Below are 24,055 nucleotides of genomic sequence, written 5' to 3'. Positions count from 1 at the left end.
CTCTTGTAATTTTTTCTATAATTGTTTTAAGCCTCCTGTAAAAACATATTTAAGCTAGGTGAACAGAGAAGCAGGAGGAATTGAAACAAAGGAGAAGTAGAAGCTACAGAGGCAGAATTGGAGCCCGCAGAAGAATAATGAACAGCACGTGTGTGAGTTATTCCATTGCCTCTCAGGGTAGAAATTTTCTAAATTCCCTTTGCTAAGCTGTAGCCTCTGACCTGAACCCTCAGGGGTAGTTTTGTGAACTGGACTCACAAGTTATCAATATCACTGCCTTGGTTTCTCTCCTACGATGGGCTCTGCTCTGGAAATGTGAGCACAAGCTATCAATAGCGCTGCCTTGGTTTCCCTCCTACGATGGGCTGTGCTCTGGAAATGTGAGTTTTGTGAACTGGACTCACAAGTTATCAATATCACTGCCTTGGTTTCCTGCATTCTAGTTCCCTGCATTCTCACTGATCTTCCACTAAACTGGGCCAATGCAGTTTATGGTCCGATCATTCCTCTCAGTATTCCTTACTCACAGTGCACAGAAATGATCGTTGAAACACCCACCAAGCTCTGTGTGTTAAATACCTTAAATCCCTTTGGAGAGAAGTCTGTTGAGAGCTATGATACAAAGAATGCAATAGTCTGCCCTAGACACAAATAATAACCCAAAACCACAAAACACGAAGACACAAGGTGTGTGTGTGTGTGTGTGTGTGTGTGTGTGTGTGTGTTGAGAGTGGATATTTAGGAATTGTATACTACCCAAACAATGAAGAAACATCTAAGATTAAGATAGATTGCATTATCATAACAGAAAACTTAGAGATAACCAGAACTTTCAATAGCCTATGGTGTTTCTAGAATTGGGAAATTGCTTAGTAATAAAACAGAGGTTTGTTTGTATGTTATCAAAATCAAATCATTACAGTGTAGATAAAACATTCTGCCATTGGCTTATGAGAAGATGAGTAAGGCTTTCTCAGACCAAATTCCTTTATTCACAGGTGTTTTCAGCATGGATGAAACTTGTGAGTGCAACTATTTTAGAACTTGAAATTTTTTCCTTAAAGGAAAATCAGCAGTACTGTTAACTTGGCATCTGAGTTCTCAGAATTCACATGTTATGAGTCAAGATTCCATTATAGATCCTATTAAAGTCCCAGGAACAATATTTTGATAACTGATTTATCTAGTGATTTTTTATTACATTAGACATTGTTCATGATCTCAAAATATGTAGTTTCATGGATAAGATTCAATTGGAAAACAAAGGAAAGGTCTAGGATATGATTTGAACAGATTTTTCATTGTGTATCTTGATCTCATTCATTTTTCTATTCCTTCACATCCACCTTCTGCCTCTGTATCCCCCCTAAAATTTGAGAGCAAAAGGGAAAAAATTACATCTTCTATAACTAACTATTCAGCTATAATTCAACCCTTCTCATACACCAAAACTCATTCCCAGACTGTGTATCTATTGAAATCTAGTGTTTTCCAATTTAAGACTCAAGTTTGCCTGGACGCACTGCCTGGTCCTACTCCTCACCTGAGGAAGTGAACTGTCTGTCTCTGTGTAAATCCAACAAACTTCACCTTTTAGCTCAAGTCTTTCCTTTTTCATTTCATATTAGACAGAAACCAAACCGAACCAAGAAACAATCACATAAAAGGGTCCTCAGACAGATTGTGGAGTTCATTAGGTAAATTTCTAAGTTCCATGTTGCAACTGTGAGTGTTGCCTGATATAATGATCAAGCCCTGGAAGACATAGAGCTGTCGAGCTTTATGAGTCAGAAGAGTGGCAAAATTCAACTGGTTTCAAAGATAAAGGAAGGGCATGGATGCCATCTCTTGAGAAGCAGCTTAATCTGCTTTCCTTCATGGAGGAAATTATGTGTGGAGAGGTATGAAGGACCCAAGGGAAGCCAGGAGACTGAGAGGCATGTAGCTCAGTAAAAGGACAGACCTTGGTGACTGCTTAGGTCTTTGTGGTAAGAGAAGGGTCTGGCCTATTTTGTCTATTTAATTGGGGCCTTCCATAGAGATAAGGAAGTTCCTAGGCAAGTTAGTTAGTAGCAGAGGGGTTGAGTAGTAGTGCTGATAAATACAATTCCAGATAGGCCTAGCTTGAGATTCACATAGAGATATCTAGGAAATAACTGACAGTCTATAAACCCTCTTGGATAGAGATATCCTTTGTTCATTAGCAAATTTAGAATCTTTAATGCCTGGGTTAGAGTGTTCAATGAGTGTATGTATGTATGTATGTGTATATATATATATATATATATATATATATACACACACTTCAGGTTAGGGCTAGAGATAGAAATGTAGGAGCACTAACATAGGAATAGTTATTAATGCTGAAGTCATGACTAGAACTATTCTGAGAACACAGCAGATTTCAGCTTAGACTGAGCCGAGTGTGGACAGTCAAAGCATTACGACACTATTTTTACATAGTCTTTGAAAACAAGAAAGCTTGACCAAATGGATGCTGCCATCCCATATAGTAGCACTGAGTAGAAGAGTTGCCCTCTGATAGGCAGTTGGCCATCCTCAAGTATGCCCCCCGCTTTCAGATCCCTGCTTTCTTGTAAGAGAAGCAGAGTCTGAGACTGATGCTGAAACAGTAAGAGGCAGGGAGAATCACGAACAGGACTGAGGAGGGGAAACCAGAGAATTAGTGAAGAGAATATATAAAATACAGCTTCTACTTCATTTGCCAATGCTACCAGTATGTAACTTACTTAAAACGAGGCATCAGCAAAAGAAGCTAAGCAATGTGTACTTACTACCTTTATTGTTTCTAATATTTACTCTAAAGTAAATCATTATGTAATGTAGATGAGGATAACAACACGCAGTATGTAGCCAGCAGAGACATAAATCTGTGCTATCTGATTTTAAAACATATCCTCTTATGTTTGCTTTAGGACTTCTAAACTGAGGAGAGAAAGGGAGAGTGGAAGCAGCATGGGATTGTAAGAGAGAGCTGAACATGACAATAGATGAGTCTATAGTAAGTAAAACATGCATCAGGAGAGCAGACTGCGCTTTGATAACCAGACTACTTAACTGCGTTGAGCAATAATGGGCTGTTTGTAGAGGACTGGGAAAATGGTAGGTGTTGTGGTTGGATATGGTATCTTGAGATGGTTTCTGGCCTATGGGGGTGGTGGATGGGCAGGGGGGAATAGCGTGGTTTGAATGTGACATTTCCTCTACAGTCCCATATGTTTGAAAATTTGGACCTCGGATGGTGGCGTTGTTTGGAAGGTTAAGAAGCTTTAGGAGGTGGAACCTTGCTGAAGGAAACAGTCACTGGAGATGCGCTTTGAGGCTTCATAGCTTAGCCGCACTCTCTGTTCTTGCCAGCTTGCTAATCACCATACCTTCCCTACTGGGTTGTTTCCACTGGAATGGAAGTCAAAATAAACCCCAGCTGCCTAAGTTGCTTTTGTAATATATTCCATCAAAGCAGCAGAAAAGCACAGTAGTCTGTCATAATTAATGACCCATTGCCAGCTAGGAAGCTTGCTCTGAGGCCAGCTGTCTTTAGAGAAAGGCTCCTGGAAGCAGCTCATGCCCTGAGTCACAGGGGAGGGAACCAGGCAGACTTTTTTTTTAGTTTTTTTTATTTAAATTAGAAGCAAGCTTGCTTCACATGTCAATCCCAGCTCCCTCCCCTCTCCTCCTCCCCTGCCATCCACCAGCCCCCCATGCCACCATCCAATCCCCACTTTGCTCCCCATGGAAGGTGAGGCCCTCCATGGGGGAATCTCCAGAGTCTGTCATTTCATCCTGGGCAGGGCCTAGGGCCTCCCCTATGTGTCCAGGCTGAGAGCGCATCCCTCCATGTGAAATGGGCTCCCAAAGTCCATTTGTACACCAGGGCTAAATATTGGTCTACTACTCAAGGCCCCATAGATTGCAAAGGTCTCCTCACTGACACCCACATTCATGGGATCTGGATCAGTCCCATGCTGGCCTCTCAGCCATCAGTCTGGGATCTATGAGCTCCCCTTGTTCAGGTAAGCTGTCTCTGTGGGTTTGACCAGCTGGCTCTTGACCCCTTTGCTTATCACTCCTCCTTCTCTGCAACTGGTTTCCAGGAGTTCAGTTCAGTCTTTAACTGTGGGTGTCTGTTTCTGCTTCCATCAGTCACTGGATGAAGGCTCTAGGATGGCATTTAATCTCATCAATCTCATTATCAGGGGAGGGCATTTAAGGAATCCTCTCCACTATTGCTTAGATTGCCAGTTGGTGTTATCCTTGTACATCTCTGGGAATCTCACTAGAGTCAGCTCTCTCTTCAAACCTATAATGACTCCCTCTATTTTGGTATCTCTCATCCTGCTCTCCTCTATTCTTCCCCTGACTCAACCTTCCTGCTCCCCCATGTCCTCCTCTCCCCTTTTGTTCTCCCTCTCTCTTTTTCCCAGCTCCCTCTCTCCTCCCCCCATGCTCCCAATCCACTGAGGAGATCCTGTCCCATTCCCATTCTCTGGGGGCAGACAGGTTTTTTTTTAAAGAGACCATAGGGACACAGGCCTGCAACTGACTGAGTCGCTTTTGTGGCATAGGACCCAAGAAAGCTTTCCTCACTGAATAAGTAGACAAGTTTCCACATTTCTAGTATGCGTAAGAAGGTGTTATTTTTCCCAAACTAGTTCCAAAGTATATTTCCTCATAAAGCTCAAGAATTTAGCCGGGCAGTGGTGGCGCACACCTTTAATCCCAGCACTCAGGAGGCAGAGGCAGGCGGATCGCTGTGAGTTCAAGGCCGGGCTGGACCGACAGCCTCCAAAACAATACAGAGAAACCCTGTCTTGTAAAACCAAAAAAAAAAAAAAAAAAAAAGCTCAAGATTTTGTGGATCTGATCAATGAAGTATAATAGAAATTTTTGCTTGAAATAGGAGGTGTCCAAATCCTCATATTCAAGTTATTTTCACTCTGAGATCAAATTTCCTTGGTTTCTAGATGGCATTTAAATTACTTAGGAATTTTTCCGAACAGATTCCTATCATTACTACCAGGGTTCATGAACACAGAAATAAAAAATGTTCATCTCATTCTCACTGGAGGAATAAGGGAAAAATGAGATAGATTTGGACTTATCGTCCTCCTCAGATACATCTCCGAGGCAGAAACGCCTCCAGGTCTATAGATGTCTCTTGGTGGCTGCCCACAGTTCTTAAATCCAGAATTGCAGTTTTTCTAATTGATTTTTAATAAAAAATTTCTTTTCCTAGTGTTTCTATGTATTCTCTGAAAAACTACTTACAAAAAATGCAATTAGTATTTACAAATGGAGCTATTTCACTTCCGTGTAAGAACTTTGTAGGAGTTGGAGTCCAAGCCCTCATTATGTCATCTACTGGTTATATGGTTGCAGACAAGTTGTTTACCTTCTCTTTGCCTCAGTTTCCTTAGCAGAATGGGGTCTTCTGAGTGATCATTTCATAACATTATTGTAGGAAATTAACAAGTTAATACTAGCAAAGTAGCTATAATAACTTCTGGCATATACAGAAAAATGCATATTGGATGTTAAAAGAAAAAATTTACAAATAAAGCAAAGCATACTAATGAGTTGTGAGTTGTGCAGTCTTTGCAGAATGTGACACTGAAAGTTCCATGAATTCATTTCCTTAGTTTACTTGGCCTGTTTGGACAACCATTCTTCCTGTGAAATGGAGTAATTGCCCAAAGCAATACTGGCTTCACAGGTGCGTTCAGTACTGAATACCATACTGTGATTACAAATCTCTGTGAGCTTTAGAACTCTGTTCTTCGAGTCTTTTTTTGCTTGTTTGTTTTTTTGAGACAATGTTTGGCTTTGGAGACTGTCCTGGAACTCACTCTGTAGACCAGGCTGGCCTCAAACTCACAGAAGTCCACCTGCCTCTGCCTCCCGAGTGCTGGGACTAAAGGTGTGCACCACCACCACCTTAGGCTTAATTCTTAACTTCCCATTTCCAGGTCATTTTTGGACATCTTGAAACTTGGCTAAGGAGTCTTTAAGATGCATTGCCCTAGGCAGTGGATAAGATGTAAAGAAAATTGAGATCACAGTGGGCCTTGTAAGGTTATTTGCATTAGGCAGTTTTACACTAGCCTAGAAACCATATAAGTTCTCATTCTTCAGAGAGCAGCTTTCTGCTCGTGCTGGACTTGCAGGAACAAAGTCGACAATTCAGGGTCTGTTTCAGAATATTCCATCTACGACAAGAAGTGAAACTCAGCGGCAGGCCACCTGCAGCCAGGTCTCTAGCCAAGGTGCCCTCCAGTGTCCAGCAAGTGCTTCTTCCAGGCACTGAGAGAGGATCCCAGATTCTCATCATAAAGTAGCCTGGTTAGCATGGATCAGAAGGGTGGGTCGTTCTTAGATGCACCCTTAGAGGCAATAGATTCTTAGACTCACAGGCAATAGATTTTAAGATGCGGGTCCACATGAGGAAGGACTTGCCAGCAGACTTGAGGACATGCCACCAGGCTTGAGGACATGACACCAGACTTGAGGACCCTGTTCAGTATTTGAATGCTGTGAGTTTCTGAGATTGCTCTTTGCCTGTATTTTTGCCCAGGCAGCTTGTACCTTTTAACACATAAGAACAGAATATGGTTACTAAGGTTACAGACTGCCCAGGGATACATGTAGTCTTTAAAGGCTTTAGTGTATCTTATTCTCTAGAGGACAATGCTCAACAACCAGAAATATTTGCATTACAAATCTTAAACCTTTCTTTAAAAAGTCCAGAAATCTGACTCCTTCTCACATTATGTTAACTATCCAAGACTGAGTTGAAACTGTGTCCTCTCAATGAGACTTGATCTCTGCCCTTTCTTCAGGTTGTCCATGATTCCATCTTGGTCTGGACACTGGTCTACATTACCTCTTATTCGTGTGTGCCTCTAGGCATTTGAGTGTGTATCACTCTGACAATAGAAATTGCATTCATTTATGTATGCTGTGACCTAGTCTATTTTTATTTCCAAGTTTAAATCTCAGATGCAAGTCTTACTTTTTTCATTTCCAGATTTACTTCACTGTCACCTCCAAGCAGGGAAACACATTTGAGATTGTAAGTCCTTGAGGGTTACAGTGTTATGAAGGCTAAAGTGTAAACTTGAGAGCTTCAAGAAAATATTATTAATAATACACATAAGTAATATGTGTACATTCTTTATTATTCCTGAGAACTACCGTTTTGTCTTTTTTTGTAAAAGGAGAAAATGATAGACTTACTAATTGTGGAAAGTAAGCTTCTTGGGGGCTGGAGAAGTGGGTCAGCAGTTAGGAGCATGTACTGCTTTGGTAAAGGAGACCTAAGTTCAGTTCCCAGCACACAGGTCAGGTGGCTCACAACTCAATTAGTTCTAGGAGTCCCAGTGCTCTCTTCTGGGCTCCTGAACTCATGCCCTCAGCTCTAAACACACACACAGATGCACACACACACACACACACACACACAAAATAAACCTTTATTTGAAAAGGACTTGACTCTCAAGGAAAAAGATATCTTCCAATTACTAACCACTCTCCTTCCATTTATTCCTTATTAACCTTCTTAATAAACTAGAATTTATTTCTGACTAATATAAACAGGTCTCGTAGAAAATGCAAATATTTCACAGTTCCTAGTGCATTCTCATGAGTCCGTATGATATCAAATATGACCATTTATAATGATGTTTGAGGTTCCGAGTTGGATCGCCTTTCTACAGCCAGACCACACGTACGTTGCTCATTCGACAGCACTCTGCTGCATCCCCCTCCCTCTACTGATTAAGAGCTGAGTGCATTAACACGTGGCCACTACTTCATCACCCATTGTTATTATCAGTTCATTCAATTAAATCCACAAATGTAGTGACTGCATGAGCATTTCATGTGTTACGGTAACACAGTGCGAGCACAGGCGGGCGCTCTGTGAATGACGGATTGAGCTCCTCATAAGAAGGATTCGCACACAGAAAGAATTCACGAAAGCTATGTCCTTTACATTTGCCCCAGGAAAGTGAAAATCTAAAACACTGAAGTAGACACTAGACGATAAGGCCCCTCATTCTCATGTATTATTGTAAAAGAAACCTCAAAGTAATAGGATTGGTGTCATAAGAATTTGTGAACAGATTTGCTTAGGAGGCTTTAAATCACAAAAAAGTAGAACTAATCTAAGAGAGTGCTGCCTCCAGAATACCCAGAGGTAAGTAGTGTTCCACCCAGGCCTGTCAAAGACAGGCAGAATTCACGACACTAAGACGTACATGTTTCTTCACTGGGACTGATTGGCTGTTAGGCCCGTATCCAAATACCATGTCTCCAACAGGCAGCTCAAGGGACAGTACAGGGCACAATGAATGTGAAACTCTGCAATGCCATTAAGGCTTTAAGTCCCCTGTGCTCTTGTCAGGAAGGACATAGGTCTGCCAGGTGGGCAAGATGACCCTGGGTAACAACTATTCACAAGATCAGCACTTGTACCCTTAAGATGATTCTGGCAAGTCAGTATCTTGGTTGTGTAAATTGCCTATCTGCCTGAGCAGCCACGCATACACGGTCTCCTGTCCCTCTTTAAATGGTTCAAAGTGTAACTGGATGTGACCTGAAAGAAACTTATGAATGACTGTGTTTGGGGAACACAGGAATCCAAGATATATATGTTAGTTAAAAATATGCATTATAAAATACTGTAAAATCTTCTATTGGGGGCCCACTCTTACTCTGACATTTGTCACAGTCAGCCAGGAGCTTTAGTAAACAGCTTTGCCTTATCTCCAAGTGTGTGCAGTAGTTTCTCACTGGGCAGGATTATTATTTTTTATAACATTAGAAGAATTAATATCATGAAAATGGCTGTACTGCTCAAAGCAGTGCAGAGATTTGATGAAACCTCCATCAGAATGCCATTGCAATTCTTTACAGAAACAGAAAAGTAAATCTTCAAACCCATATTGAAACAAACAAACAAAAAGACCTTGGGTGGTCAAAATAACCCTGAGAAGAAAAAAAAAGTAGGGCTGGTGGTATCACCATACCTGATTTTAAGTTATACTGCAGAGCCTGGAGGGGAGGGGTGTATGTGTGTGATGATGCGAGTATCAAAATAGACAGATCAATAGAATAGACAGACAACCCAGATAGACAGTCACCTGATGTTTAACAATGATGCCAAAAATATACATTGCAGTAAAGAAAGACAGCCTCTTCATTGAAATGATGGTGGGAAAGCTGCATATCCAAATGCAGAAGAATAAAATTAGATACTGTTTCATCCCATACAAAAGCCAACTGCAAATGAATCAAGAATATTTTTTTTGTTTTTACGAGACAGGGTTTCTCTGTATTGTTTTGGAGGCTGTCGGTCCAGCCCCGCCTCGAATTCACAGAGATCTGCTTGCCTCTGCCTCCCGAGTGCTGGGATTAAAGGCGTGCGCCACCACGGCCCAGCTGAATCAAGAATTTAATGTAAGATCTGAAACCATCTGACTGTTATAGAAAAAGCAGCGAAAACACTTGAAGAGCCCCATACTTAAAGGTGACAGCTTCCTAAGCAGAACTCCAGCCATCAGAAATACTGCCAGGAGTTGGCAGGTAGGGTCTTAAGAAATTACAACGGTTCTATGTAAATTACAATGGTTCTACGGAAAAAGAAACAATTAATTGGATGAAGAAACAGTCTATGGGACAGAGGTTCTCAACTTTCCTAATGCAATGATCCTTTAATACAGTTCCTAATGTTACCCCAAACATAAAATTATTTTTATTGTTACTTCACAACTGTAATTTTGCTAATTTTATGAATTGTCATGTAAATATATGATATGTGACCCCTGTGAAAGGGTTGTTTGACCTCCAAGGGGTTTGACCCCCACAAGTTGAGAACTATTGCCATAGAATCTTGTTAGCTATATATCTAGCGGAGGATTAATATTTAGAATATACAAAGAGCTCATAAGATTAAATGATACAACAACAACTGGGCTAATGAAATGAACAGATAGGTCTCAAAAAGTAAGTGTAAAGATAACCAGTAAACAGCCGGGCGGTGGTGGCGCACGCCTTTAATTCCAGCACTCGGGAGGCAGAGGCAGGCGGATCTCTGTGAGTTCGAGGCTGGGCTGGACCGATAGCCTCCAAAACAATACAGAGAAACCCTGTCTCGAAAAACCAAAAAAAAAAAAAAAAAAAAAAAAAGATAACCAGTAAACATGTGGGTAACCAATAACAAACAAACAAAACAAAACTGGCAGTAAGCCTGTGCTATTTTGTGGGTCTCTGAGATACCTCTGACCAATAGTTTAATGGGGTTATCCCACACGTGGTACTGGCATCTTTATATGGTATAACCTATGGTTTCTGAGATGAACAGGGTACCCTGTGTAGGATAGCTCCTATTAAAATCTGTTTTATCCTACCTAATATTTAAAATATATATACACACATATATGAAGCTTATAAAGTAGTAGATTTTCATATTGCCTTTAAAAACATTATTAGTGTGAATTATCCTCCCCCACCTCCTCTGCCCTACCCTCTCATTGTAAGAGTCAGAGGTTGGGAAGGACCAAAATCAAGCAGTGTCTTTTGGACATGACAGGACTGTTACACTCATGAATTCATGGCAGCTGTGGATGCTTGACATGCACAGGGTCAAACTAGTCAACATTCTATCATGGAATGAAAAGGGGTTTGTGAGGTCTCACCCATAACTGAGAAGATATGGACTATAGATGTCTTTTGGGGAGCCAAGAGTGAGTTTGGTTTAAGGGTGTGGTCCCTGGTAGGTTGACCATGTTCAAAAGAATGGCCCCACACAAAAGTGCATATGGTCAGCACAAATGGACTTCCTGGGTCATTAAAAAAAAGTTGGTGGTAGGCAGGTGGGGTGGATCTGGGAGGAGTTGAATGAGTAGTAGGAATGAATACAATATATCTATCTATCTATCTATATGTTATACAAAACTCTCAAAGAATTAAAATATATTTAAAATATATTTGTGTAAGCCACATGGTGGTGGTGCACCCTTTTAATCCCAGCACCTGGGAGGCAGAGGCAGGGAGATCTTTGTGAGTTCAAGGCCAGCCTGGTCTACAAAGTACACAGAGAAACCCTGTCTCAAAAAACTGTGTGTGTGTGTGTGTGTGTGTGTGTGTGTGTGTGTGTGTGAAACCAGTACTATGTAAGTATGTACAAAGAATATAAATAAACTTAAAAACTGAAACAAAATGTGAAATGCCACCTATAGACCTGACAAATACAAAGTCCTTGGAGATCTTTGTGATTTGGGGAACACTGTAGTGATTCAGACCCCTTGGGCAAGAGTTGTGAGGAAGTGAGAGGTGAGAAATGGGAGGGGCGAAGGTTGTTTCTTCCAAATAACAATCTGAGCATCTCCGAGGAAAGAAAGGAAGGATAATGCAACGAGCTCACTGTGCGTGTCTCCACCACCCAGTTTCCATGTGGAAGCCCTAACCCTAAGTTGGCATAGACAGAGTGTTCAGAAGAAGATCAGGATGAAGAATAAGTGATGGAGGCAGTACCATCGTGTGCGGTGAGTCATGAGGAGAGAAAGAGATTGCTGGCTTTTTACCATGTGCTGCCAGTGGGCAAAGCTGCAGCTAGACATGCATCAGAAGTTCCGGTGTGTTACTGAAGGGCAGGGTGACCACTGGCGGGACCATGGGCTGTGTGTCTCAGAAAGCTTAGAGGAAAACATTTTGAATGTTTTTTACACAAAGGAACGGAGTGATCACTCTTTGAAGAGATGGATATAGTTGATCTGAAAACACAATGACTTACATGTGTAAAACCATCTCTCTAATGTGTGGATTGTCCCGTCAATTTGTGGGGTTTTTTTTGATGTTCAAAAACTGTATACTTTTATGAGGTCTCAGCTGTCAAGTACTTGCCCCATTTCCTGAATGCTTGGAATCTATCCAGGGAGCCCTTGCCCATGTCTGTATCTTGAAGTGTTCTCTCTACTTTGTTTCCTGATAATTTCAGGAGGATATTCCCTTTGAGTAAACAGAAAGGAGTACTACATAGGGAAACATGTAGTTTTCAAATCAACCTATGATGTTTTATTTCTCCTACAAAGTCTAAACCAAGTTTGGCACAATGTCAAGATTTTGGATGGAGGCAGGAGAGTATTCACAGCTTACACAGAAGATTTAAGCAATTAGAACCTAACAATATTTATACCAACTTGTCAACTCTGCAAAACCCCTTGTTATCCACATAAAAAGTTAAACGGGTAAAGCAAACACAGCTTCCCACATTTGTAATACTAGCACTCACAATGTTGAGGTAAGACGATTGTGAGTAGTTGAAAGTTAATGTGCATTGTCTAGTGAATTCATGGCCACACTGAGCAACAGAGCAAGACTGTCTCAAATGCTGGGCATGGTGGCACATATATAGAAGCGTAGTCTGTAGGAAATGCAAGGATGGTAAACATAAATTTCTCAGGCTTGGCTTGTAGCCAGTTCAAAACCAACCTGGGCTGCAGGACACTGCAGGGCACTCTGCCTCTAAAGACCAACAGATCCTCCCCAGTAAAAAGTGTCAGGCCCTCTAAGGCCTCTTGAGCATTTTAAGCTATGTGGCCTTTAATGAGGGAATATATAGAAATATAGACAAGTGGAACATGAAATGTTGTGGATTCTTCGATATAAAGATTTTTGAGTACTGGAACAACCCCTAAAGCAACCAAAGTGTTAAATTTTGGGTTAATTAGAAAGCAGTTGCTGCACCCAATTCAGACACCAGAACAATTCCACCAATTATATACAATTTTATAAATATACAATACTATATATATTGCTATATGCAATATTATTAATTCTAATTCAAGGAATACTAATATAGAGGATATGAGCATGGAGACTGGACTCTTTTCACGTTTACAAGTGAATGAATCCAAGCCGCATTTTAGGAAGCCAGTGAAAGAGTTTATAGGAGGTCAACAGAAAAATCAAAGCCCTTGGCCAATGGAGAGTCTGCTGTAGCCAGCTGTCTTTCCATCTCCCTGTGACTTTGGCGCACCCTTTAGCCAGATGGAGAAGTCAGAGAGAGCATAAAGTGGGGCTCTTCAAAAGTGAGCCAGAGAAGAGCGCTTTGATCTGTCACACTGGTGTGGAAAAATGATGGAGGGCTCACTTAAAGTGAGTATAATGTTGTAAGACATGTAAATATGAAATATTAAATTACTTTTTAGAATAACATGATCTTCTCAAATTGCCTATTGTTTACATGGAGTTGTTTTTATTTTATGTGGCGTATGCAATAGGTAAAAACCTAAGCAAATGGACTGAATTCCTCCCAGTATCTCTATCATTCCCTTTAAGTTTCCTTTCCAGACCTAGCTACCTGTTTGGAATTGATGTGGAGTCCCATAGACAGATGCTGTGAATTCACACATGAATTTGTCTTGTAGCTGTGACAATGCATTTCTCTGCTGCTTGTTGGTTTTTTTTAAAGGAGCTTTACATGCCATGTATCTATAAGGTCAGATCATTTAAAAAAAGAACCATGTAATGTTCCTTACAATGGAATATTACTCATATCAGTTCATTCGTTTAACCATTTGGCCTGTGGCAAAGTATTTCACATTATAAACAATTCCACATTGAACATTATAGTATGTCCATCTTTGCAAAGCAGAGAGAAAACAGGACAACTTATGGCAAAATCTGTGAAACGTGGTGGTGGTGTCAGAAATCTGTCCTTTATGTATTTGCTTTTTTTTTTCTTGGTCTACTTTAGACAACAGTGTATTCTGCAGCAAACATGGCAATCAGAAGTCCTAGCCTTAGATTCTACAAAAAACATCATCCTCTTTCTTAGTGTCAGCAAAAGGGATAGGTTAGTTTTCAGTTGATAGACATGCACTCACCCTTGATTCTAGGGCTACAGCTTTGTGAATAGCACTTTCTGATTTTCTGCTTTTGCAGACAGGGATGAATGGACATACTAAAATGCAGACTTGTGTCACAGTGCCAAAGTATACTAAATATCAGTGTTTGGTAGAGTAATACAAACATGGAAACTGCCAGTGCATTCCCATACAAATGTCTCTTATGCCACAATCACGCAGGAAGCACTGGCTCCACCTGGACCAAATTGGGGATGGACACAGATGGCCTCCCCACTCTGCAGACTGGCTGTTTGGGGCCACAATCAACCAGGAGTCCACCTGGCACCTCTGGGGCCGGGTAATCAGGTACCATAATACCAAGTAATGCCCAAGGTCTCGAGGCCCAGACATCGGAGAGAGGAAAGGCAACAGCTCCATGTTATGCCTGTGGCTGGGACGGCAGTATTCAACCAAGTGCCACCTGTGTCCCAACCAAGACCCCTGTCACTGGGCAGTTGGGCACCACTGTGGTGAAAGAGTACAGGGTGGGGAGGCAGAATAGAGGAAGATGGAATGTTTTGTGAGCTGTGGAGAGGTGGGTCTGGAGAGATGAGCATGGTGAGTAACAGTTGGCCACCCAAGTCCAAGGAGATGTCTAGGCCTGGGCTATGGCCAAGGGCCATGTCTCCATCCTGGGCCCCGGAACAGCCAATGGAGCATGTGTTGATGTCTGTGGCTCCTGTTCTCACTGGGGGTCATACTAGGGACCTGTGGTGGAAGACCACATTGTTGTCCAAGGGCCATACTGCCAAGGGGGCCATGCCAATCTGGGTGGCCTTCACAGAGGCCATGGTGACAACCTAGGCTGCTGCTGAAGACCATGTCTGGGTCCTGCCACAGTTGGGGTCTGTGTTGATGTCCTTTGCCCATATTGCTATCAGGGCCCACTGTGACCATGTTGGTGTCCAAGGACTGTGCCGCTGCTGGTGCCAGACTGATTTGGGTAGCCAAAGCTGTTAAATGTGGGCATATTATTATCTGGACCAGGGCTGTGGCCGAGAGCCATGTTTGAGTCTGTGTCTCTATTATATCCAGGGTCTATGTTGATGTCTTTGGCTCCTGAGACCATCAAAGACCTTGCTGATGCTGGGGGTCTAGGTTGCCACCTGAGGCCATGTTGGTATCCAAGGGAATGGAATTCTTGATGTGAAATACACAAAGAATCAAGAAAAGTCAAACAACAACAAAGGCCAACAGCAACAAAGCGAACATACACACACACACACACACAATCTCTCGCACGTGCTCAGAGACTGGGACCTTCACTGGACCTCATAGACAGTTAATAACACACCTTGAGGTCACTCAAGACTTGGGACTGGTATCCTACTGTGTCCCCAGCCTATTTGTTTAATCTGCCTTTAGGTGAACAATGTAACAGCCTTCCTTGTCAGGATTTCCCAAGCAATCAATTCAAGCTAAGACACAGCTACAATCCTAAATTGCACACTCTTCCATACCCCTACCCAAGCGTAATGCTTGAGTGTTTATATGTGCCATGATAATCATTTGCTGGAAACAGACATGTGATGGAAATCTCCGCTCTGGTCTCACTCCCCCATTTCAAATCCCTCCCAAATGTTTAGCTGGGAACTCTGCTCTAACACCACCTCTCTCTCTCTCCAGACCCTGCTTTCAGAAAGTCCACCAAGTGGTGGCTCCTCCCCCTGAGGAGCTCAAGACTGTTTACCAGTATTTGAGACCCAGTCCATAGACATGCCAGGTTGCTCTGTTTATTAAACCTGGTTTTATGAAGTTGGCTGGATTTGGCTTATTGCATTGGTGGAGAAACCCACAACCATGGATTTTCAAAGTACCAATTAGGTTGAAAGCAATCTTAACAAAGGGAACATTTATCCTGAATGTTGATGCAACATACGGATATTTCTTGGTAAATAATGATGCTTGTAGCACTGTTTGTAATCCCTTGGAAAACTCTGATAAGGATTTCTGCATAGTATCTCCTAGTCCTTTCCCTCATAGGGCTTCCTGTGCTGTTTAATAAAAGAGAGGGCAAAGCACTCAGACAGGGACAGAGAGCCTTCACTAATACAATAGGCAGAGATGGGTGGACAGCAAAGTAGAGAATTCAAATCTGGACTTCTTCTTGGTCAAATGACACCAAGAGGAAGTGATTTATTGATTTTTGTCTTTAATGAGAGTCCATACATTATTGATGACACCGGGTTTAGTATTAATGTACTCAAACTGACTGCATTTTGGTGGTGCCTTGTGTGAGGAACATCTGAGGCTGTGTGAGGAACCTTTAATGCATTAGTGAAGCATTTTGGAGGAACAAGTGTGAGGGAAAGGTAGCTTGAACTCATTCGAGTGTATTGGGAAGACCCCAGAGACACAGACACAGAGACAGATTCACAAAACGGCATTCAGACGAGCACAGATTCAGGAACAGACAGACAGGATGACAAAGACATGGGAGGGCAAAGGAGAGGGACCAAACGATGCCAGAGAAGTGCTTTATTGATTTCTGTAACACTGACACACTGTTGGTGGCGTGCAGATTATTATTAATGTACTCAAACTGACAATAACAAACAACGATGTTGTTCCATAATATTGTGTGAGAATGAGGCAAGTTGTACATTGAGGCTTATTAGCAGTCTTTAAATTGTTTTAAGATTTACTTTTCATGTGTATGTGTTTTGTATAGATGCATATGCACTATGTGCATGCCTCATGCTCTTGGAGCTCAGAGCTGGGGTGCTGAGATCCCCTGGATCTGGGGTTACGGATGGCTGGGAACTGCCGTTTGAGTGCTGCAAATAGAATCCTGTCTTCTGCAAGAGCAACAAGTGCTCTTAACCACTGAGCCATCTCTCTAACCCATTATTAATATTCTTTTTTAGAATTCTTTTAACTTTTATTGGTTCTTTTTGGATTTCACATCATGCATTCCATTCCCACTTATCTCAAAGTCCCCTCGAATCTGTCCTCTCCCCTTGCAAATCCCCCAAAATAAAATCAAATTTAAACCAAAAAGAGAGAGAAGAATGCATGGAAGCCTGTTGAATCACAGTTCACCCTTTAGTCTGTTCACCTCTACCTGCAAATGTTCATTGCCGTATGAGTCACTGATCTGGCTGGAGGCCTCTGGCTTCTTCTACACCATCAATACTGGGCTCTCACTGGGGCTCCTCTTATATATCCTGTGGGATCTGTAGGTTTGTCCCGTTTACACACTCCAAAAGTTCATAGATGAGGTGGATGTTGAGGTGGGCCAACCTTCAGCCCTGGTTCTGGGATTGAGTGGTACCTGGGTTGATCAGCTTGTGAGCTCTCACACATCATCACTACCAGGTGAACTGTCCAGCACTGCCTAGGCTAGCTCACTCAATGCAGCCTACAGCAAGGATCTGGGCCAGTTCTCCTGCTCTTGGACCCTCCTCACTCATATCTCCAGGGCCAACTCTACTGTTTTGCCCAGGCAAGGTGCAGAGCCCTCTCTCCTGATTGCTGTAGAGGGCAGATGAGTCAAGGAAGCAGGGTCAGATCTCCTGTTTTCATGCCCTCAGGGCTGACTCACCTGTTTCCACCACCACAGGACCAGTTCTTGTGTGTTACCCAGGTGTGTAAAGGGAAGCCTTTTTCTTGAAAGAAGCCTTCCCTCCAGCCTGGTTCTAGTGCCGCATCAGTCCCAACAGTGCTTTATTGACATATACACAGGACTTCCCCCATCATCTCCTCTTTTCTGTCTAAACAAAAAGAAAAGTCTTAACTTTAACATAGTCAAATTATATATAACAGAACAGTTATCAGGTAAGAACACAGTTACAATATTTTGTCAACATTTAGCAAGATTTAAAGAAAATATCATCCATCCCATCCTTGTGAGTCTAAAGTTCTTTATGTAGCTTATCTTTTATCATAACTAAGGAAAACTATAACTATAACTATCTTTCTTCAACTCCATCAAAGACCACAGAAGGATAATATATAAAAACTAGGATTGACAGAGACACCTTGCTACCTGGACAGTCACCCAAAGTTCCACTGTAACTTTGGGGCATCCATCTTCAGCCCATAGGCCACAATGTATCCAGAAGATTTCTCAACAAAGCAGGAAATTTAAAAACTATCCATCTGCATTGGCAGTCTGTCAGTCATTTCTCTGTGTCCTGCAGAAAGTCTTGTAGACTCTTCCATGAAGCAGGAACCCTGTAAGACTGAGTTCAGGAGTCACTTTTCTGTGGGTCCTGCATGTCCAGTTTATACAACAACAGTCAAGCAGTACAGGCAAGAGCAGTTTCTTGCCCAAATGGCTAATCTTGCCATGTTGAAAGCAAACTCCATAACGAGTTTCTTCGATGCCTATCTTCCTCTCAGACGTAATTGGTTCTGCATTTCTCATTTTCCAGAAAAACCCTAAACCATTTTAAATGCCATTTTCTGAAGATCTTTGAGAGGTTTGAAGACTGTTTATCTATCTCAAATATATTTCTGTATATCTAGAAAACCTAACTTACCTAACTATAAAGTCTATTATAAGTAACTATCTATAGTCTGTATTCAATTATGCATTACATTTTAAAAGATCAGTATAAGCACAATACTTAATCAAGAGGAGAAATATACACATCACAAAATTGACCTTGAATTTGTATCAATAAATGAAAAACCATACCCATACCATAATTTCCCTTTTTACCATTAAAAAGAGATTGGTTGTGGTCATTAGCCAATTATAAACAATCCCATTTAAATGAAAACAAAGATTTATAAACAAGATGGGAATTATGACGTCACTCATTCCAAACTGCTTCGTGCTGGAAGGGGGCGCTGTTTATACCATGGGGATCATGACAAAACTTAGAAATCTGTATAAGTCCGTATTTTGGGGGTCTGTAAGACTGCATCATCTTAGCTGTTTCAGTTGTTGGAGCACCTGGTCCACTGCTTCTGGGGTCTTGGTTCATCAAACCACAGAAGCCTGGAAGGAATCCTCAGCTTTTCATTTTCTGTAGAAACATAAATAAAAACTCCTTTTCATGCTGGGTGTTGGTGGCGCACGCCTTTAATCCCAGCACTTGGGAGGCAGAGGCAGGCGGATCTCTGTGAGTTCAAGACCAGCCTGGACTACCAAGTGAGTTCCGGGACAGCCTCCAAAGCCACAGAGAAACCCTGGCTCGAAAAACCAAAAAAAAAAAAAAAAAAAACAAAAAAACAAAAAAAAACCCTCCTTTTCCAAGTAGCATATCCTTATACTTAAATTTTGAAGTCAAGGCATTTTCAAAAGATATAAGTTGAATTAATTCAGCAGCATTTATAATCAAGTGTACTTTAGCAGTTGTTCCTTCCTGAGCAATTAAAAAACTGAAAAACACAATAGCATACAGTATCCAGACTCTCTGTGTATTTTCCATCTTTACGTGGCTTATTTATTTATCTATTATTATTACTCTATTTCTTTTACTTTGAGTTGTTTATTTTTCTCTGAGACAGGGTTTCTCTTTGGAAATCCGCCTGCCTCTGCCTCTGCAGCAAATCCTACCGGCTTGTGCCACCACAGCCGGCTTCTCTATTTATCACTATGCCTTTTTTTTTTCTCTCAATCTTACGTATATTTTTAAACACACTGTAAACCTTTAGAGGTTTTTCTTCATCCAAGTCTGACTTTACTGTAAATCTTTATGTTTTTCTGGCCACGTGTCTTATCTGTAAAACCGCGGCTATTTTAAACTGCCGTTTCAAGATGGCGGGCGTAAGCGTGACTCCAGCTTACCGCCTCAGTCCATGCTGACCTCCAGCAAAAGCTGCCACTTCCAGCTGTACGTACACACCTATCAATCATTAGCAGAGTCTCTTAAAAGAACCTTGTTGGGATTTTTTTTCTTTTTTTCTTTTTATGCCGAGTCAGGAAGACTCCAGTAAGCGAGCCGCGTGAATCTCGCCTTGTGGCTAGCAAAACAGAGCCCACCTGAGAAAATGCTGCTACCAAAAATCTGTGCTTCTCTCCGTTCTTCTGTTTCTAAAATTCCTTTAAAGCTTTTGTCATTCTACGTGGAAATTCATCATCCCACTCCTGACACCATTATGTAAAGGGAAGCCTTTTTCTTGATAGAAGCCTTCTCTCCAGCTTGGTTCTAGTGCCGCATCAGTCCTAAATAAACACACAGGAGGCTATATTAATTATGAAGCTGTTGGCCTTAATTGTTTCTTACTGCCTAGCTCTGACTTAAGTATTTACCCCATAATTGCTAATCTAATTATTTCTCTTACCAGAGAGGTTTCCAGGCTTCCTACCCCATGGTGTTACATCTTGACTCTCTGTGTTTCTCCTTCCCAGAGTTCTCCCTCAACTCCTAGTCCCACCTATCTTGGTTCCCTATTGGCCCAACAGTGCTTTATTGACATATACATAGGACTTCCCCCATCACAGGTGAGGTGCATACCTTGGTGAGGGGTATGACCATCTTTCCCAAGTGCAGGGGGCCAGTTCTCCTCTAAGGGGAGGGACTAGCTCTCCTGCTACAGTCTTCAGTGAGGGCAAGGTCAGTGAAGGGTGGTGCTGGCTCAGCATAGCATGATTCCAATGGCCCTCTGTGCAAACACAGGTCATGGATATCATCACAGGCCCCAGCTATAACAGCACCATGGACCCAGACATGGTCCTCTGCAGCAGCCTGACTGTGGGTGTCTCCATGGCCCCAGTGGCAGCACAGGCCACCCAAATAACTATGACTCTGACCAACAGCATGGTCACAGGTGGCTGGCCAGATCACAGTCATCCATAAGGCCCTCAGTGGTGACAGAAGCCACAGACATCAACTCAAACCCTGGCTTCTGTAAGGCCATGGACCCAGGCATGGTCCTCAGCAGCAGTCCTGGTCCAGATGACACCATAGCTCCAGGTGACAGTGCAGGCCACTCCTGATCAGAATGGTCCCAGCAGAGGCGTGACCCTCAGACACCCTCATGGCACAGGCTGCAGCCTAGACCCCGGCTATCTGTATATTAATATTCTTAATAGGGAACTTTTTTAAATTCAGAAGAGAACTCTTACAAGCTTGCTTAAAATTTAATATAACAAAAACACATTTCTTAGTATTTTGTTACAGGGTAATACCATAGCAGAAATCATATGTAATGCTTATTAAATTCTCTTGTGCATTGGTCATTCCAGTTGCTGGAAATGAAATATTGAGCAGAAGGTCTTTGCCCTCAGGTTTCTTACATCATTTATACCACATAGTGAGTAAATAAAGAAGAATATTTCAGACTATAATGTACATGAAAGAATTAACCAGATCATCAAATAGAAAGTTATTTGCAGAAAGGCAGTCAGGCTATCTTTCTAAAGAAAGAACATTTGTATTCTAGCCTGAAGATGGAGCCTGAACCTCTAAACCTAGACTTACGTTGTCTAGGATGATAGCCAGCAGCCAGCTGTGGCTAGGAACAGTTAATGTGGCTGGTTTAAATGGAATGTAGAACACAAATATATATCCAAGACTGGTGCACAACTAGAAACCATTTATTAAACTATGTTATTAATAAATTGTGAATGAATAGACTATTAAATATGTGACATATTTACATGACATTGGTGTAACCATTGTTAGCATAATGGGCTTCTTTTCTCCCTCCCTCCATTCCTCTCTCCCTCCCTTCCTCCCCTCCCTCTTTTTCCCCTCCCTCCCTTTCTCCCCCCTTTCTTTTTTTCTGCTCTCCCTCCCTTCTCCTTCCGTCCCCCCTCAATTTTTTATGTGCGGTCTTGTGCTATGAACTGTGATACTTCTGCAACCCACTGTGGTATGGCCTGAGCTAACCTCACATTAGGATCCTCTTGCCTTAGCCCACCAAGCATAGAAATTCTGTGTCAGCATGACCTGCTTCTTTTGAGTTCATTTTAATGTGATTACTGATAAGGTTATGATTAAATATCCAGATCATCTTATTTCTATCTAGTGGTTCTGCTCCAGTTTCAACATATTTAATACTATTAATGTATATTTCCACCTTTTTGACCTGATAATAGGGATTGGGTTTGTGTAATTGACCATTCCTGCCTGTTCTGTTTGACTGAGATATCCAAATAAAATAATTTGATGTATGACCAAGCTTAGTACAATTCAGTTATGGGGTAACAGGTGGTGGAGAAGGGTGCTGTATTTACTAGTGGAGTTGTGCTGTTAGTAACATGCCCTTAGTAATGTTCACAAAACTCAGGGTTGAGGACATAGACCGAGATTGCTTCACAAGGTGATGATGGTATAGAATTTGTAGAATCAAGCCCATCAAGTTTTGAACTTTTATTTCATTCTACATTTAGTGAAGGAGAGCCTATTCTGTTATATAGAATTGCCAGTACTTGCATGCTAAAATACACACACACACACACACTCTCTCTCTCACATCCTCTCTGGAAGATGCTTCAAGCTCACACATCTTTGATAATATAAAGTCTGCTCATTGCAGAGAGTCCGATGTGTGCAGTGGTATGATTCTCACTCTGATTATGGTTTTTGCCATGGGGAAGAGATTGATTACTAAAAAGGTGTGACTGAGTAAGTAAATTAAAAATACATTTAGCTTGGAAGAATTTTAGGACCCCAGAGACGATGTTTGTTATGTAATTGCACTAACAGTTTGCAAAGGGAAACTCTACTCTGACTGGTTTGAGTGTTGAGTCATATCCTGTGAATCTGAAGCAACGGGATGGTATTTAAACATCACCGGTTCCTCTTACTTTCATTCTAAGTCGCTGCAGTTCAGAGCAGCAAGTGCGGTGCAGAGGCTGTTGCTCTCCCCTGGAGGTGAGCAGACATCTCGCTGGTGAGAAAGCCAAGTCTGGAGATGCAGCTCTTTACAGGGTGAAAGATGCCTTGTTGTTCATTTCTCCAGCACTATGCTAGACAGCTACAGGCTGAAAGGTGTCTGCAGTTTACCGTTTGTTTGTCATAAGGTAAGTGGATGATTCGGGTTTACTCACTGTGTGGCAGCATTAAATGCATGTGGCAGTTTCAAAACATGATTTGTGCCTCAGAAAATATCTTCTCGCAGGGTACTGAGAACGGGTGTTTGAGAATCTAATGGGAGTATTGGAACTTAGAATACATCCCACTTATGAAAGACTTGGTTTAAGAGATGGGTGTCCTGTTGCTGGTTGTTAATGAAAAAGGAAGTGCCTTGGAAATGCTACCACTGTGCTAGCTTTATATTGCTTTGAATTATTTTTTAGAACTAATTATTCCAGGGTCTCAGGTTTGGGAACCTTTTTTCATTTTGTTATCCTATGGTTTCTGTTAAATATTAACATCTAACTAAAATTGAAATAAATAAAGGTTTTAGTCTATGCTAAATGGTTATGGTTCTCTACTGAAATAAAGAAGATGACCTTAGTAACCAAAAAGTTAAAAGTGAGGTGATGGCAAAAGCCTTTTCCCCTGCCGTGTTTGGATTTCTCCCTGAATGAGGGGCTCTGAGTTTAGGAAGTTCGGGTTGAGCTGCGTGTTTTAAAATGTATGTGAGCCCCTTTGCTGCAGCCTGTTTTCTCAGTTACTGTGGGGGCAGTCATGGTACAGGCTGTGTGCACAGAGAAACCTACATGGAAAGTGACTGAGAGGCTTGCTTGTCAATTTGTTTACGCTAAGAGTTTGGGATTAATGATAATGATACTTTTCACCGATTAAAGAACTGACATCACATGCAGAATTTAAGGACAATGTCTTGTGTCGTTTGACTTCAGATGCTCATATTTAAAGCCTTTTAACTTCATTTAACATGGAAAAAGTAGGTAATTAGATTTTGAGAGCTCTAGCTATAAATTCGTAAGATGTTAATGAATCGAGTTTTTAATGTACTAATGACAGCTGTTTTTATAAATACTTTTTCTCTAATTGACTCACTGTCATGCTTAGGAATGTTTCATTTCTGTTCAAATTTATATCAGCTATAAAAGCCGCTAGATTCTAACTAAAACATGGAAATTACCTTTCACTAGAAATGTATTCAGAAATTCATATTTTTGCAAAGGTCAAAGGGTTAATGAGCCAATGGAAGGAAGTGGTTCTCCTGTTTTTCAGAGGAGGAATTACATTTATCTTACCTTCTGAGCACAGTGAAGGCAGTATTCTGTACTTACAAACAACAGCTCTATTAGAAAATAG

The 24,055-nt window shown here is 41.5% G+C and overlaps 1 protein-coding gene across 8 annotated transcripts in view; it reads left to right on the top strand.

The window, feature by feature from the left end:
• Mctp1 (multiple C2 and transmembrane domain containing 1) overlaps nucleotides 1-24,055 on the top strand; it is a 521,330-nt gene that overhangs the window by 146,412 nt on the left and 350,863 nt on the right. For 4 of the 8 annotated variants that reach the window (XM_040728847.1, XM_040728848.1, XM_040728846.1 and 1 more), the window contains exon 1: nucleotides 22,629-22,851. The exons of the other annotated variants lie outside the window; for them this stretch is intronic. In XM_040728847.1, coding sequence (XP_040584781.1) covers nucleotides 22,795-22,851 — 57 coding nt within the window. In that variant the 5' untranslated portion in view covers nucleotides 22,629-22,794. Of the gene's footprint in view, nucleotides 1-22,628; nucleotides 22,852-24,055 lie in introns of those variants that run through there. 8 annotated transcript variants of the gene reach the window in all.

The sequence above is a fragment of the Mesocricetus auratus genome, unplaced genomic scaffold (assembly GCF_017639785.1).
Source record: "Mesocricetus auratus isolate SY011 unplaced genomic scaffold, BCM_Maur_2.0 Super-Scaffold_100020, whole genome shotgun sequence".
NCBI lineage: Eukaryota > Metazoa > Chordata > Mammalia > Rodentia > Cricetidae > Mesocricetus > Mesocricetus auratus.
This window is presented reverse-complemented; position numbering and strand designations above follow the sequence as displayed.